The 15,869-nt window shown below is 37.4% G+C and overlaps 1 protein-coding gene across 1 annotated transcript in view; it reads right to left on the reverse strand.

Moving 5' to 3' along the window:
- Positions 1-15,869, reverse strand: part of LOC150105173 (meiosis inhibitor protein 1-like) — a 335,005-nt gene that overhangs the window by 200,198 nt on the left and 118,938 nt on the right. Inside the window, exons 7-8 of the mRNA XM_090395130.1 lie at positions 14,657-14,731; positions 2,155-2,269 (exon numbers count right to left, since the gene is read on the reverse strand). Of these exons, the coding sequence (XP_090251256.1) occupies positions 2,155-2,269; positions 14,657-14,731 (190 nt within the window). The remainder of the gene's footprint in view (positions 1-2,154; positions 2,270-14,656; positions 14,732-15,869) is intronic.

Consider the following 15,869-nt stretch of genomic DNA (forward strand, 5'->3'; position numbering starts at 1 on the left):
AGAAAAACCAGAAGCTACCATCAACTCCAAGTTTAATCGCTGTGCCACTACCATGATCTCCTGCCTCAAGACTGGCAACACAAAACCAATCAAGTTTAGCAACGGCATAAAAGTCTTCTCCATCTGCAAAATCTGTAACATCGAGGAAGCATCACCAATGCATTTGCTAAAATATATGAATATTTCCAAATGTGAACTTTATAACAACCCAGAAAAGGTGCTGTATAAAATACATGAATTTGACCTCTATGATTTGGTGTAATAATACCATGGGATAATAAAAAATTTAAAAAAATTCTTGTAAACCCACAACATCTGCTGTACTCCTCATAGTTTATCATAATTTTTACAATAATCATTTGCAAACAACTGTATCCCCATTCAAATCTTTCCCAATCTCATTAACATACAGATTAAACAGCAATTACCTTAAAGTAGACCCTGAGGCACACCACTAGTGATTTTCCTCTTCGAGGATGGATATTGCTCCTCCATACACAACTTGCTGATACCTATCAGATAGCTAATCTCCAATCCAATGCACTAGTCTAATATCCAACCACATCTGCTGTTGTTTGACTATCAACTTATCGTGTGGTAATCTATCAAAAACTTTTGCAAAATCTAAGTATACTACTGTGTATCCATGTCGTTTATGCAATGAAGCCATCATCTTATTGTAATAAATAAGTAATTACTAAAACGTGACCTCTCATTAGCAAATGCTCTCCATCAAAGATAATACCATTGTTGTCAACTCAATTCTGGATCCTGGTTCTCATCAGCTTCTCCAACACTTAAACCAGAACTGACAAACAGACAGGCGTATAATTTGATGCTTGAATTCTGTTACCTCCCTTATGAAGTGTCACAATCTTGACTTCTATCAACTCCTTTGGAACTGGACCCAGTGCAAGACCCATATTAAATAAATATGTCAAGGCAGATGCCAACTCCCTGGCACATTCCTTCAAAATATGCGGTGATATATTATCAAGTCGCACAGCCTTATTAACATAGAGTTTGCTCAATTCCCATATACCTCTTGCTCACTTACAGTGTCAGTCTTTCTTCCTCATCATCACCTGCTCTCAAACTCTCCATGATGTTACATTCACAAGAATGAAAGATTTTTTAAGAACTGCTCATTAAATATCTCAACTATATCTTCTGCAGCATTTGTTCTCATATCATTTTTTCCAATCAATGTCATCTTTCCATACTCATTCTCTTTTTTTTGCTGGCTACATATCAAAAGAACTCCCTAGTATTCTTTTTGGCTTCATTAGCTAAGTGCTGCTCATACCCAATGTTCACTATCCTTAACAACCAGGTCACCCTCCCTGCCTGTTCTTTGTAATCCTCAAGGAAACAGTCTCAAAAAGAAATACAAACTGTCCTATAGTCTGATATCTCCATTTTACCACCATTATGCAATAGCACTATCTTATCACCTATTCTTTGAACTTGCTCCTTGAAAGACTTTCACTGAATGGCAGTCAGTTACATACTTCCCTTGAAACCACGTAGGGAAATTCTATCTAGTTCATTCCATCTAGAACACTCAGTATTCTGAATACATTCACTATCAATGCTTCACCTCTTGCTATCTGTCTGGGAATAAAGCACACTTTACTTTTTGAAATACAATTTAACTATAAAACAACTAAAGAGCACTGATAACCTTCTTCATTAGTGTTATTATTTTTTATTACAGTTTTATAAAGGGATCAAGAATTTATTGAGAAAAAAAAAAAAATGGTATGAGTTCTGACTGCTGAAATGAACATATAAAATTAATCTCATATAAAATCTGGACATCGTGCATTAATTACATTATCACGACACTTCCATGCAGTTTAAGAATACACTGAAAGCTTATCATGTTTAAAAGTTTTACTTCTGAGTTAAGAATAATAATTAAAAATGTAAAAGGGAAAGTAAAAAGTTGGATCACTATCAGAAAATATGGAAGCATGCAGACCTTACTGATTTAAAAATACATATAGCATTGAATTAAAAAAATAGTTGATCATCATTGAATATAAAATTCTTCTCATATATAATTAATAATAATGAATAAAGTAAAATCAGAACAGATATTATGTTTCAAAGAAAGTTACAATGGTAGCAGGTAAAATAGAGCATGTTTACCTTTTCCAAATTCGTTATTACTGTAGAGCATATATTTGTTAATAATGCAAGGAAGGTTCATTCTTAATAAAGTTAAGAATTTGCAAATTGCTTCATTTTTTAAATCATTTTCCTGCTGCAAAAAATGAAAGTAAGTTACATTTATATTTTTTTCTTTAGTTATAAATGCTGCTGTACATACATATAGCAAAAGAGAATCTCATATTGCAAAATCACTAACTTCTTATCAACTTATTACTAGTACAAAATTATTTATAAACAACTAATTCTGATTAAACACACATATATATTTCTAGTTCTTACAAATCGCACCATCCTCTTCTGTATTAGGCTCAGTAGCTTTTATGGCCCATATGGAAATGCCAACACCATTATATTCAGCTAACTTGAGAAAAAATAAACCAATAAGTTGCCCTTCTTAAACGTCCACTTGTCACTTCCCAATGGTCCTTATTTTTTACTATTATTCACATCATCATCATCATCAAATTCCTGCCATGTACCCTCAAGGGGTGTACAGGATATGACAGTACTATATGAAAAAATTACATCATTACTAACTTCCTATCTACAATTTTCCTCCAAATCAGTCTGTTACTTGTCAAGACTCCAACATTATCAGATCTTATATTTCTATCGTCTAAGGCACTTTGTACCGTATCAATCCACCTATATCTTGGTCTTCCTCTGGGTCGTTTTCCTGCCAACCTGGCAGAGAACACTTGTTTTGATAATCTTTCCTCTCCCATTCTATTTAAGTGACCATACCATCTGAGATTAGCTCTGCTAACGCATTCCTGGATGCTGACAATGTCAAGTTCTTTCCTAATATCCTCATTTTTAATATGATATTGCCATTGATGCCATCTGTTCACGCCTCTAATCTTTCTCAGGACTCTCATATCTGCGGTCTCTAGTCTTTGGTCAAGTGTTTTACTTCTGACCCAGCTCTCAGATCCATAAGTTAAAATTGGTTTGAACACATTCTTGTATACAGCTAATTTAGTGTTCCGACTAATTTCTTTCTTATTCCATATGAATTTATTCAATTGACTTCCCACGATACCAGCTTTGCTGATTCTGTTGTCTATTTCTATATTTAGTTTACCATCTTCAGTAAAAACTGTGCCTAAGTAGCTGAAATGTTTTACTTGTTCCACAGGTTCTCCATTCACAACACAGTTGACATTTTCAATGATTCTGCCTATTTTCATTGTCTTTGTCTTTTTATTGCTGACCTTCATACCATATCTATTACAACAGCTATTCAATTTAGTCAGAGAATCTTGCAGACTTGTAGCGGATTTATTTAGAAGTATAACATCATCCGCATAAAGCAAAGAGCTGACATTAACATCTCCAATTTTGATATCAGGTTTAATACCACATTCCTTCATAATGTCATCCATATAGATAATGAATAACAGAGGGGATAATGTACATCCTTGTCTCACACCAGTTTTAACATTAAACCATCTTCCTGTACTTCCTTCAATTCTAACTGCTGACTCACAACTCAAATAAAGACTAAGTATTGCTTGATATAATGCCCCATTGACACCATATAACTGCAGCGTATTGAATAGCTTCTCTCTTGGCACCTTGTCATATGCCTTTTCCAAATCGACAAAACTTAAATACAGATCTTTGTTATATTCCCATGCTTTCTCGACTATTTGTCGTAAAGTGAAGATCTGATCCTGACAGCCTCTATTTGGCCTGAATCCAGCTTGTTCTTCACCAAGCTTTTCTTCCACAATTCTTCTCAACCGTTTCTCAAGTATACTTGCATATATCTTGCCAGGAACACTCAGTAGGGAAATACCTCTGTAATTCTCACATTCAGTTTTATTTCCCTTTTTATATATGGGTACTATGAGAGCTCTACTCCAATCATCGGGAATTCGTCCCTCTGTCCAGGCTTTCTGAACTATGCAGTGCAGCCACTGTAAGACTCTTGTACCACCATACTTCAGCATTTCTGGTCGAATATCATCTACTCCTGCTGCTTTTCCACATTTCAAGCCTTTGATGGCTTTTTCTACTTCAAGTATGGATATGTATTCCTGACTGCATGCCTGGTCAGTGTTTTTTATCACTGTGCTGTCATCACTGCTTGTTTCATTTAGCAGTTCTTCAAAGTAATTACTCCATACTTCAAGGATATCTTTTTCTCCTGTTTTCATTTCACCTTTATCATCTCTAATTCCTTTTACAGCACTCTTTCCTCCATTCCTAAGCTTCTTCAACAACCTCCAGAATATTTTGCCACCTTCTTGATATTTATTTTCTATATTCTTGCCAAAGTCCTCCCATGACTTTTGTTTAGCTAGTTTTACACACTGTTTAGCTTTCTTACATTTGCCTCTGTATTCTGTAAGAGTAAAAGCTGACTTATTTGCCAGGAACTTTTGATATGCTTTCTTCTTTTCCTTCACTGCCTCTTTAACTTCCTGTGTCCACCAGGGAGTTCTGATTTTTTTATCTTTGCACACAACCTCACCACATGCCTCTCTGGCAGAATCAATCAATGTTTCCTTCAGAGTTTGCCACTGAATTTCCAAGGTTTGATTCCTGTTCTCAAACTCTTTCATTTTCTTTTCAATAATATTTCTGTATTTTAGTCTACAGTTTACATCTGAGAGCTGCTCAACTTTTATTCGCTTTAAAACTTTCTTACATGTTATTCTTTTCAATATGAAATTCAATTTTATCCTGCTCAAGACTAAATAGTGATCACTTCCAATTTCAAATATTCTGTACACTCTGGTGTCCTGCACCAGGGAGAAAACATCACTATCAACAATAACATAGTCAATGAGACTTTTCTTATTCCTAGCCTCTTCTCTCCATGTGAATTTGTGCACATTTTTATGTCGGAACATGGTGTTAGTAATAACCAGTCCATGTCCTGAGCAGAAATCCAACAGATATTTGCCATTATTATTAGCTTTGCTCTTTTCTCCAAATTTTCCCAAAATATTTTTGTATGTCTCACAATCATTTCCTACTCTACTATTTAGATCCCCAACAAGGACCAACTTTTCCTTTTTCATTGTGTCAGTTGCTTTTTCTAAAGCCTCAAAAAATTCCTCCACTTCTACCTTAGTAGAACCTTCTGTGGGACCATAGGCACAAATAAATCTCATTGTCCAGTTCCCCATTCTCATATTTGCCCACATTACTCTACTTGAGACTGACTGCCATTCAAGAAGATTAGCCTCGTATTTTGTGTTTAATACTATGGCTACTCCTTCTTTTCCTTGATTGTTATTGCCTGAATATAACATTTTGTATTTATTGCTCAGAAAGATCTCACCAGTTTTGGTCTTTTTTGTTTCAGTCACCCCTATTATGTCGATCTGGTACTTATCTAATTCCTCAGCTAGCTCCATTTCTTTGCCATTCAGGCTTCTTACGTTGATAGTACCGATCTTTAACTCTGGTGATGTTGAGTTGGGGTTTGTTTTCAGATTTGTTCCAGTAGCTGACTTTTCGCTGTTCGCCCTGGTTCCCTGGCGAAAACAACGGGGGCTTTGTTTAAAAAAGCGACGCCCCAGCCGGCATGATATTTTGTCATGTTGTACCATCATTTTTTCATTTTTTATTTTGGTTTAACCAATAAGAATACAATTTGGTCGGCTAAATCCCAAATTGCCAGCCCATCCTCGTTCGTTCAGTATCAAAGTAGATACCTAACAGGGTGCACCACGAGAAGGTGAGGATTGGACATTAGGTCAGAAGCCCTGGTCGGTTCTCCGCATTCCTTTAAAGGCTATGTGGAGGTCTCCTCTCAGTTATACAGCTTTGACCCTTAAGCACCCCACTATTATTCACAGGAAACCTATATATACAGGGTGTTTCAGAATACACATGGCAAACTTCTAAAAATATGTAAGGGGGAGGGGTTAGAGTAGATAAAGTTTTGATTAGCAATCTATGTCCCCAAATGCACCATTGCAATGGTACAAGTCGAAAATATTTTGTGTATGCACATCACAAAGAAGATAAACATCAGACACAGGGTAAATTGCATTTTCATTTCATAAACATTTCCAAAAGGTGCTCAAAGTTGCAACCACCAATTTTACAGCATTGCATTCCACTTACCAACCAATCTCAATTCAAAGAACTTGCTCCTCACTCCTCTGCTCATACCCTCCTTACAAGTTTCCACTGATAGTCTCTTGTTCTACCCCCTCTCCCATTCTATGAAAAATTTCTTCCATGTCAACCTGATAACAACCCCTGACTAGCTAATATGTCTCAATCATATCTCCCCCTTTCCTCCTATTCACGAGGCTCTGCAACTTACATTTTCAAAATCTGTCCTCGTATTCCACATTTCAAAGACCACTGACCACCTTCATAAATCTTCTCTGGACTCACTCCAGCATATTCTCATCACCACGAAAACCCAGCAACCAAATCTGTTTGCAATATTCCATATGGACGGCTCATACAACAACATCATAACCTCTCTATTTCTGCATGTCAGGGTCCTCTGCATCATTGCCATCATCCAATGTGAAGTCTTCACAACTTGTGCAATGTGGTTCCTGAATTTCGAATCCTTGTCCACCACTGCTCCTAGATCTCTCATCTCCTATACTTCCTTTAAAGTGTCCTCACCAAGTGTATACTTTGCATCCCATCATTGCTTACCAAATTTCAAAACCTTACACTTTGCAACACTTACCTGCCCATTCATGCAATCTATTCAAGTCCTCCTCCAAGGCTATAAAATCTACTTGATTCTGCACTGTTCTCCCCAACTTAGCATCATCTGCAAACAGCTGTACATCACTAGTTAAACCCATCCCAATATCATTAATATATAAATTGAACAACAATGGTTCCAAAACTGACCCCTGTGGTATACCACTAGTGACCTTTCTCTTTTAGGATACTGAACCCCCATATACAACTTTCTGATACCTGACAGCCAGTCACTGATCCAATTCAGAAGTCTGTTATTCAATCCCATCTGTTTCAATTTATTTAGCAGTTTGTCATGTGGCAGTCTATCAAAAGCTTTTGCAAAATCCAAGTACACCACTATATATGCATCTTCCCTGTCCAAGGTATTTGTCACCTTGTTATAGTACATAATTAAGTTAGTGAAACATGATCTCGCCTTAACAAACCCATGCTGATAACCACAGAGAGTACTGCTGTTATCAACCCCTTTCTGTATCCTAACTCTCACCAATCTCTCTAGTACTTTCCCCACAACTCCAGATATACAGACCGACCTAAAATTGGAAACTATAGCCTTATCACCACCTTTATACAGGGGAAGAAACAATTTTACCCTCCTTCCACTCCCTTGGAACATGCGCTGTTGCAAGACTTATAAACAGGCATAGCAAATTCTATCACCTTAATGACATCAAGTTTATTTATTTCCTCAAATACCTCCTGCTCACTCACAATTAAGCCATCCTCTCCTATGTCCTCTACACTTAAGTTCCTCATGATTCCACCCTTATCAGGATGAAATACTCTTATAAATTGATCACTGAATACTTCAACAATGTCTTCTGCAGTAGTTACCATTCTACCACTTTCATCCATTAACATTCTTCCTTCTACTTGCCACATATCTAAAAAACTCTCTAGACGTTTTCTTTGTCTGATTTGTAATTTCTGCTCATACTTTACTTTTGTTTTCCTTACTAACTGATCACTCTTTTGGCTTGTTCTTTATACTCTTCATGTAACTGATTATTACTATTATTCATCTTGTACTTTCTCCAAAGTACCTTCTTTTCCCAGATTTCATGCTTAAGCTCCACATTCATCCATTTTACTCTTATGTTATTCACCCTTTTGGCCTTCGGAATATATTCACACATTGATGCCGTTACGTATTTCTTTGTCAGTTCCCATGCAGGGTGTATTTCCTTACCACTCAACTCCTCATTCCAAGTTACAGCTCCAAGCTGTCTCCTAAGTTTGTCTAATAAAATTAGTTTAATCCTTTATCCAAGTGTGAGCAAACAAAGTTTGCGCCTGAAAGTATCTTCAGGACTGGGGTAAGGTGGTACAACACCAGGACAACTCGTTGCAAAGGTGGAGCAAGATACTAACACTCCTATCTCAGTATCTCCTATAATGCAAAACACATCTCCTTGAGGATATGTCCTCGTACAAAAGTCTTAACATTAATTTCATCTATAAAGTTCATCGCCATGTCAGGAAAGCATTAAATCTCACTGATACCTCAGAACCCATCTCCCCCACTACCCCAGGGGAAATAACCAAAATCATAGCACAACTGAACAACAAAAAGGCTCCAGGCCCTGATGGCATCACCAACAGAACACTAAAGTTGCTTCCAAGAAAAGCAATAATACATATTGTTAATATAACAAACGCGATCATCAGATTTCAGCACTTCCCGACAACCTGGAAAACAGCAGATATCATACCTATAAAAAAGGCATGCAAGAATCCTCAACTTCCAGAAAGCTACAGACCCATTAGCCTCTTATCAAGTCTTGGAAAAGTCACTGAAAAGGTTATACTCACAAGGCTACAAGCAATCACTGACAAGCTCGGAATCATCCCAAACGAGCAATTCGGATTCCGCAGAGAACACTCCACAGCACAACAAATACACCATCTGGTAGAATACATAGCAGGAGGCTTTAACTGGAATCTCCAGACGGCTGCAGTCTTCATCGACATAGCGAAGGCTTTTGATAAGGTATGGCATCAGGGACTTCTCTACAAACTTATACAATTTAACTTCCCAATAAAACTAGTCAAACTAATTAAAGCATACCTAAGTGACAGACACATGCAAATCCAAATAAATGGAACAGTGTCATCCAAACGCAAGATCCGTGCAGGCGTGCCACAGAGCTCCCTCTTAGCACCTCTACTGTTCTCGATCTATGCAGCTGATATCCCCCCAAACCCGAGAAATATCATTACAGCATTATATGCGGATGACACCGCGATACTTTCAAGATCTTGCAGCCCTCAGCTAGCAATTAGAAGGCTGCAAGGCAGCATCAACACACTAGAAACTTGGCTAACAGATTGGAGGATCCAGGTAAACCCCCTGAAAAGTTCTGCTGTGCTATTCTCCAGAAGAAAAGTCACCAGCAAGGATGACATCCAGCTCCATGGACTCAAGATCCCATGGGTAACAGAAGTAACGTATCTTGGTGTGAAACTGGATAGCAAACTGCTATTTAGTAATCACATCAAACTAACAATAGTAAAGACATCTAGAGGAGTTGCACAACTCTACCCCCTGATAAACCGCAAAAGCAAACTAGATGTAAGAAACAAGCTAACTCTGTACAAAACTGTAATTCGCTCAGTTATCACCTATGCCTCTCCAGCATGGAGTCATACCTCACAAACCAACATACAAAAACTACAAAGAATCCAGAACAAGTGCCTAAGAATGATCCTAGATGACCCATGGTACATAAGAAACTCCCAGATCCACCGAGAAGTAAACATCCCTTATATCCACTCGCATCTCCACGACTTAGCTGAGAAATTCTTTTCCAAGGCAACCCTGCACTCAAATCCACTGATCAAAAAAGCCAACAACTACAGTGAAGCAATACACTGTAAATACAGAAGACCAAAATCTATTCTACTACACACCGAACATCACTAGCTTCAGGCCCCAAGAGGGCGAGCAGGTAGCTCAATAATACCTCATTCACAGTATCACTTACAGAGATAAAGGAGAAAAAGAAAAGCATTTTTGCTTCACCCATCCAGCCAGTAACGTTATGCGTGGTATCTCCACTTGGGCCTGGCTCACACTGAAGAGACCTGTTTTCAGCGGCCCTGAGAGAAAGCTCCATGTTCCAGTCTTCTTTTGGATTCCAGTTACCAGATCCCGAGAGAGAGCTCCTATTCCAGTATTGTTTGGTAAGAACCCTTCTAGTTTTTCTTTTGTTGGTTTTTATTTTTTGTGGCCTCGTTCCAATCAGTGCAGGTCCGTTTTAGGGTATTTCCTTTCGGGGACTGAAATTTGCTATTTCGTTGGTAAGGTTAACAAATGTCAAAATTCTAGTCAAGAGTTCGTACTCTCGGGATTGAAATTGACCCAAACATCGACAAAGCGACGTTTGTGAGAGCTCTTCTCAATGTCGCGAAAGCAGAAAGCATTTACGGGCTTACCCCTTATGGGGGGGGGAAGATTCCAAATAGTAACGAACAACATAGAAACAAGAGAAACGCTCCTTAAAGGTGTAGAATGTGAAGGGAAAAAATACCTGCCCTTCCTAGTCGGGAGTATTTTAAAATCCGTAAAAATTGACAGGTTTCCTCTAGAATATCTAGAGAAAGGGTAGGAAATCATTAAAACCATTTTCTCCAAGTGGGGGACTATCCGAAACGTAACAATCGGACAAGAAGCGGATATCCCAGAGTGGAAATCAGGGGAAGTGAGCTTTTCAATCGAGATGAAAACAGAGGTCCCCAACTTGATTTTTTTAGGTTCAGCAAGAGTAATAGTCACTTATCCAGGCTTAAGAAAACAATGTTTTCAGTGCACCGCTTTGGGCCACCTTAGCACTCACTGCCCGAAAAACAACACATACCGCAACTGGTTATCGACAGAACACACACTGAATCAATGTGAATCGCCGTGCCGTAAATGTGGGAACATATCCCATAAAATAGACGTTTGTCCTAACAGGACCCTTGCAGAAAGAGCAGGAGGCGCCATAACACCTGTGGCAGTAGCCATTCCTAAGCTCACAACACAGGACTCTCGAGCTACCAGCCAAACATTAAATGAACCACAAACAACTGAACCAGAAGATTTTCCAGCCCTCCAACCGCCAGCTATCGCAACGACTACATTAAGAAATCAGGCAATAACTGGGAGGAATGCAGAAGGGAGAATTAGGAAGAAAAAGAAACAGAACACTAAGAAATCTTACACCAATGAATCAGAAGGCAACAATAGCAGCACAGAAACGGAGGAAATGGAAATCAATACCAGTACAGCAAAATGACCCATCACGCCGGAAGAAGAAGGAGAAATGAAATGAAATGAACAGGACACTGAAAGCCAGATAGAAGCCTCAAGTTCAGATGAGGATGAGGAAGGAAATGAAATAATAACACGAAACAACACAGAAAATGAGGAAGAAACCTCATCAGAAGAAGAAGACAGAGAGCAAGGAAACAATCCAGAAACTAATGCAGGAACAGACTTTGTTAAAAGCAATACCTCAAACGGCTCTGTCATTTTGAAGAACTTTAAGGAATCTCTTAAAACGGCAGCAAAACTATTTCAGATAATGACCACAAAAGGAGAGCCAACTTTCTTGTTCTTTAAGAAGAGCAATAAACTCATATGGGGAGAACTCTATGTAAAAGATATAACCAAGGTCGAGCCCCATCAACTGGACGGTCACCTGGACTTAACAGAGGAAGAAAAGCAACACTTATGCGACACATTAAAGTCGCTGACACGAGTAGATTTGGAAAAGAGATACCCATGGATAATGAAGGAGTTTGAAAAAAGAACTTTACCAGTAGATACAAACACCAGTTCTTCTCACCCCATTACAAAACCGGTAAAAGGAAAAGAACCCCTATATGAAAATTCTAATGTAACAAAACGAATCCTATTCTATGTTAGGGATAAACCCGAGATAAGAAACAAAGTCCACTCAGCTCTACAGGAAAAAGGAGACGTTGCTTTGCAATGTGAAGGTGAGCTAGAGAGTCTTAGAATATGGCTCAAGTTTGGGAACGTCACTTACTGCCGAGCGAAACGGAATGAAAGCTTGAAGAGAATATGGAAACTAAATGATGAAGAGTCAGTACACGTACTCACAGTGATGGAAAACGTGCTAAAAGACTATGAGGTAGCGATAAAAAATAGCAGGGCAAATAAGATCTAAAAAAAAAAAAAAAAGCCCCTTCTAAGTTTCTTGGTTCTGTTTGTTCACGCTTAATCCACATAGGAGGGGGCAGACCTGAGAACCCGAGCAGCGAAGGCTTACAGCGAGGCGGTGCAGCTCCTTGCGGGCTGCATCACTCGGGCCAGACTCTTCTCCCGTTCTTGCAGTACTTTTCTGTTAATTCACCGACTTTTTTTTTTTGTTCTGTTTATGCGTGTTCTAGCTCCTTTGCTGTTTCTGTGTGTGTTAGTTCTTTTGTTTTTTAATTTATGTGTGTCCTCCTGCATTTGTTTTTCCCCACTTTCCTTGGACAGACACCTGAAGAGGTGACTGACCGGGGAAAGCTGAAAAGAACGGATGGAGGGAGGAAATGTCAGAGATCTGCTTGGCACTGACTTTCGAGTAAGGCCAAGTAGATCGACTGAGGCCTCTTTAACTACCTACTACTATGTACTCTATCTTTTCTACTCCTCTCTTACTATCAAAGCTGGCTCTCAGCACAACTTTTTGACTCTAAAGAGGCCAATGATGATGAGATATAAACTCCCATTCTACCTCAATAAAGGTCGAAACTAGTCTGGGTAGTGGCCCTTCCCTTAATGCATAACATCAGACATATCCGCAAGGAGATGTGTTTTGCATTATAGGAGATACTGAGTTAGGAGTGTTGGTATCTTGCTCCACCTTTGCAACAAGTTGCCCTGGTGTTGTACCACCTTACCCCAGTCCTGAAGATACTTTCAGGTGCAAACTTTGTTTGCTCACACTTGGATAAAGGATTAAACTAATTTTATTATACTCTAACCAAGTGAATAAACTTTCAACATCCTAAGTTTGTCATAATCACCAGCCTTATAATTACACATATATCCTTTCCTTTATTAATTGTTATTTATTAATTATTAATAATAATTACTATTATTAGTATTTATACTTATTATAATTATTATTAAAATTATATTAAATTTGTAACTATAATAATAATTAATGTTAATAATAATTATATTAATCATCATCCTTTATTAATTATTAAAGTTTCTAATATATAATTTTATAATGAAATGAAATATAAATTATTAATTTAAAATATAAATAAAAATTAATTAATATTAAATTACTAAAATAAAATTAATATTAAAATGAGAGCTGGGATTCTATGTAGAGGATCCTAGCTATCATATTAATAAGGGGAATAAATGGAACTTCAGGCTTGTGGACCTTGGGTAGCCCATATAGTCTTGATATGTGCAGATAGAATTTTTTTTATTTTGGACATAGTTTCAGTTGGGCAACTTGTAATGTTATCCAGCAGTCTTAAAGTTTTATTTTTATTGATACTATAGGGTTCTTTACTATAGGCAAATAAGTTGATGTATTAGATAATAATTCTTTCAATTTATTACTGTAATCGTCTGAATTCATGATCACTGGAGCATTGCCCTTGTCTGCTTTCACCATTACTGTTTTGGTTTAGTTTTTAACTTTTCAGGGCTGCTTTTTCTCTGTTAGAGATTTTGGATGGACAGACAGGCACAGACTACCTTGGTCAGGGGAAAATAAAAACAAACAATATATTCAGAGAGGACAAAAAGGCAGATTCTCACTACATGCCTTAGAGAAAGATGATTTCATCAGATGGAAGAAAGTCAGATTATTTCACAAATCCCAGTTTAAATCGAAGAGACCATGTCTGGAAAATCACAAATTCTGGAGAACCTTGGTAACAGTAATGGAACCAATGGTATGCTTTTGAATAGATTTTGGCACTCTGCTCTATCTACTCATCATAATTAATAATAGAAATCATCACATAGAGCACCACTGAGTCTGTTAAAGTTCCTCTGATAATGCCAGCTTGAAATACTATTCTAGAAACTTGAATATGAACTAATGCAGGTGTTCCACAAGGTTCTGTTCTTTCACCTATCACTGTTTGATTGCAAATCCAATACACAGTTTACTGATAACACTACACTGCACTCCCCTCCCTCTCTCATTTAATTTCATACTTTGCATTACACTTCATCAAATCAAAAATGTGTACTAATAAATATTAATTTCTAATAGCACCCTGCTTTATTACTATTATTATTATTAACAGACTTCCACAGGGTCAGATTCACTGAGGAAGTACCAATCAACCAGCAACATCATCATGCTGTACCTTACCTTATTCACACTCATCATATTCACAATACCTCTGGCAATATACAATATATACATTAGAACACAAGGTAAAAGTATTATTTATTAAATATACTGCCATATATTTCAGTCTGAAAATTAAGACCATTGTCAGTGGCTTAAAAAGCAGTTATTAATTTCAGACTGAAAGATGTGGCAGTATTTATAATAAATAATACTTTTACCTTGTGTTGTCATGTATATATTGAAGAGAATTATGGCACAAGTTTTCTTAAAAACAAGAATTGAAACCGGAAATGAATTTCACTCATCCACCACTCTTCAGGTAAAAAAATGACTTTTCACACCCTTGTTTGCACAGTCTTATAACAACTTCCAGAGATAGTATTTTTATATATATACATCAAATAGAGCACCACTGAGTGTGTATTGTTAAAGTTTCTCTGTTCCTCTTTACATACCTCACTGAGTGTAATTGATCTGAACAGTGACAATGTTTTGGAAAGAATTTCTGATGATCCAGTTCCGAGGCATGTCTAGAAAATAAAAGAGCACAATATCAATGATTATATTAAAAGACTATGATTTACAAAAAAAAAAAAAAAAAAAAAAAAAAAAAAAAAAAAAAAAAAAGCATGGCATATGAACATTTTCTAATACTAATAAAAAATCCATTTTCCCAAAAAACTGCACTTGCTTAAGAATGCCATTATTTTCCTTGGTGCACAGATGTTTACTGCACTGCCTACATGTGAAACCATAATACATTATTATTATTATATGGACACTTGAAAGGAATCCAAGGACTCACTGAGGGAAAAGCGTCTAACTTAATGAAGCCACTTTGAACACATTTGTCAGAGAAGCACTCAACTTTAACCAATAGGTAGAAATCCTAAATCACTCTTCAGCCAAAAGGCTGTAGGTTTGAATCCTGCCATGGATATTTGTGATTGTCTGTGAAAATACTAGTGGTGGTCAGCAGTAGATGACGTTGGTGTAGATGATGAAGGTAGTTGCGGTTGGTAGATTGGTGGGGTCAGAGAGCTGTAGAGTAGCTGCCCTCCCTGAAGCTGTTATGTAATAATAATAATAAATCCTAGACTCTGCTGGATCAACAAAGAAATGAAGACATAAGGAAACAACTAAAACAAGAAATAACAATAATAGACAAAATCCAAGAAAGAAGACTGCGATGGTTCGGCCATGTGACTAGAATGGGGACAGAAAGACTACCATCTAAAGCCCTGAATACAACGATGGAAGGTAAAAGATCCAAAGGACAGCCCAGAATTAGATAGATAGACAAAATAAAAGAGGACCTGAAAACTAAATCACAACAAGCAACACCAAACTGGACAGAATTGTTCAGACTCTCCTGAGACACACAGAAGTGGAAAGAGTTCATTCAGCCTCATCATCATCATCCATATAGATGATGGAAGAGAGAAGAAGAAGAAGAAGACTTTAAGTTTGTTGACTACATGCTTATCCAGGGTTCCTTGTTTTTTCCTCAACTGTCATAGATCACATGAAAGTAGCAGGCTTTTACTTCCAGAAAATGTTTTTTTTTTATCCCAAAACGTATATGCAAACACCCGCCATGGATTGAAAACTCTCCCCTTTATTTTCTTATGTTGTTCACACCTATAAAAGGTTATTTCCAAATCTACA

This window comes from Typopeltis vanoorti, chromosome 7 (assembly GCF_054136105.1).
Source record: "Typopeltis vanoorti isolate ZY-2024b chromosome 7, IOZ_Tvanoo_1.0, whole genome shotgun sequence".
Classification (NCBI taxonomy): domain Eukaryota; kingdom Metazoa; phylum Arthropoda; class Arachnida; order Uropygi; family Thelyphonidae; genus Typopeltis; species Typopeltis vanoorti.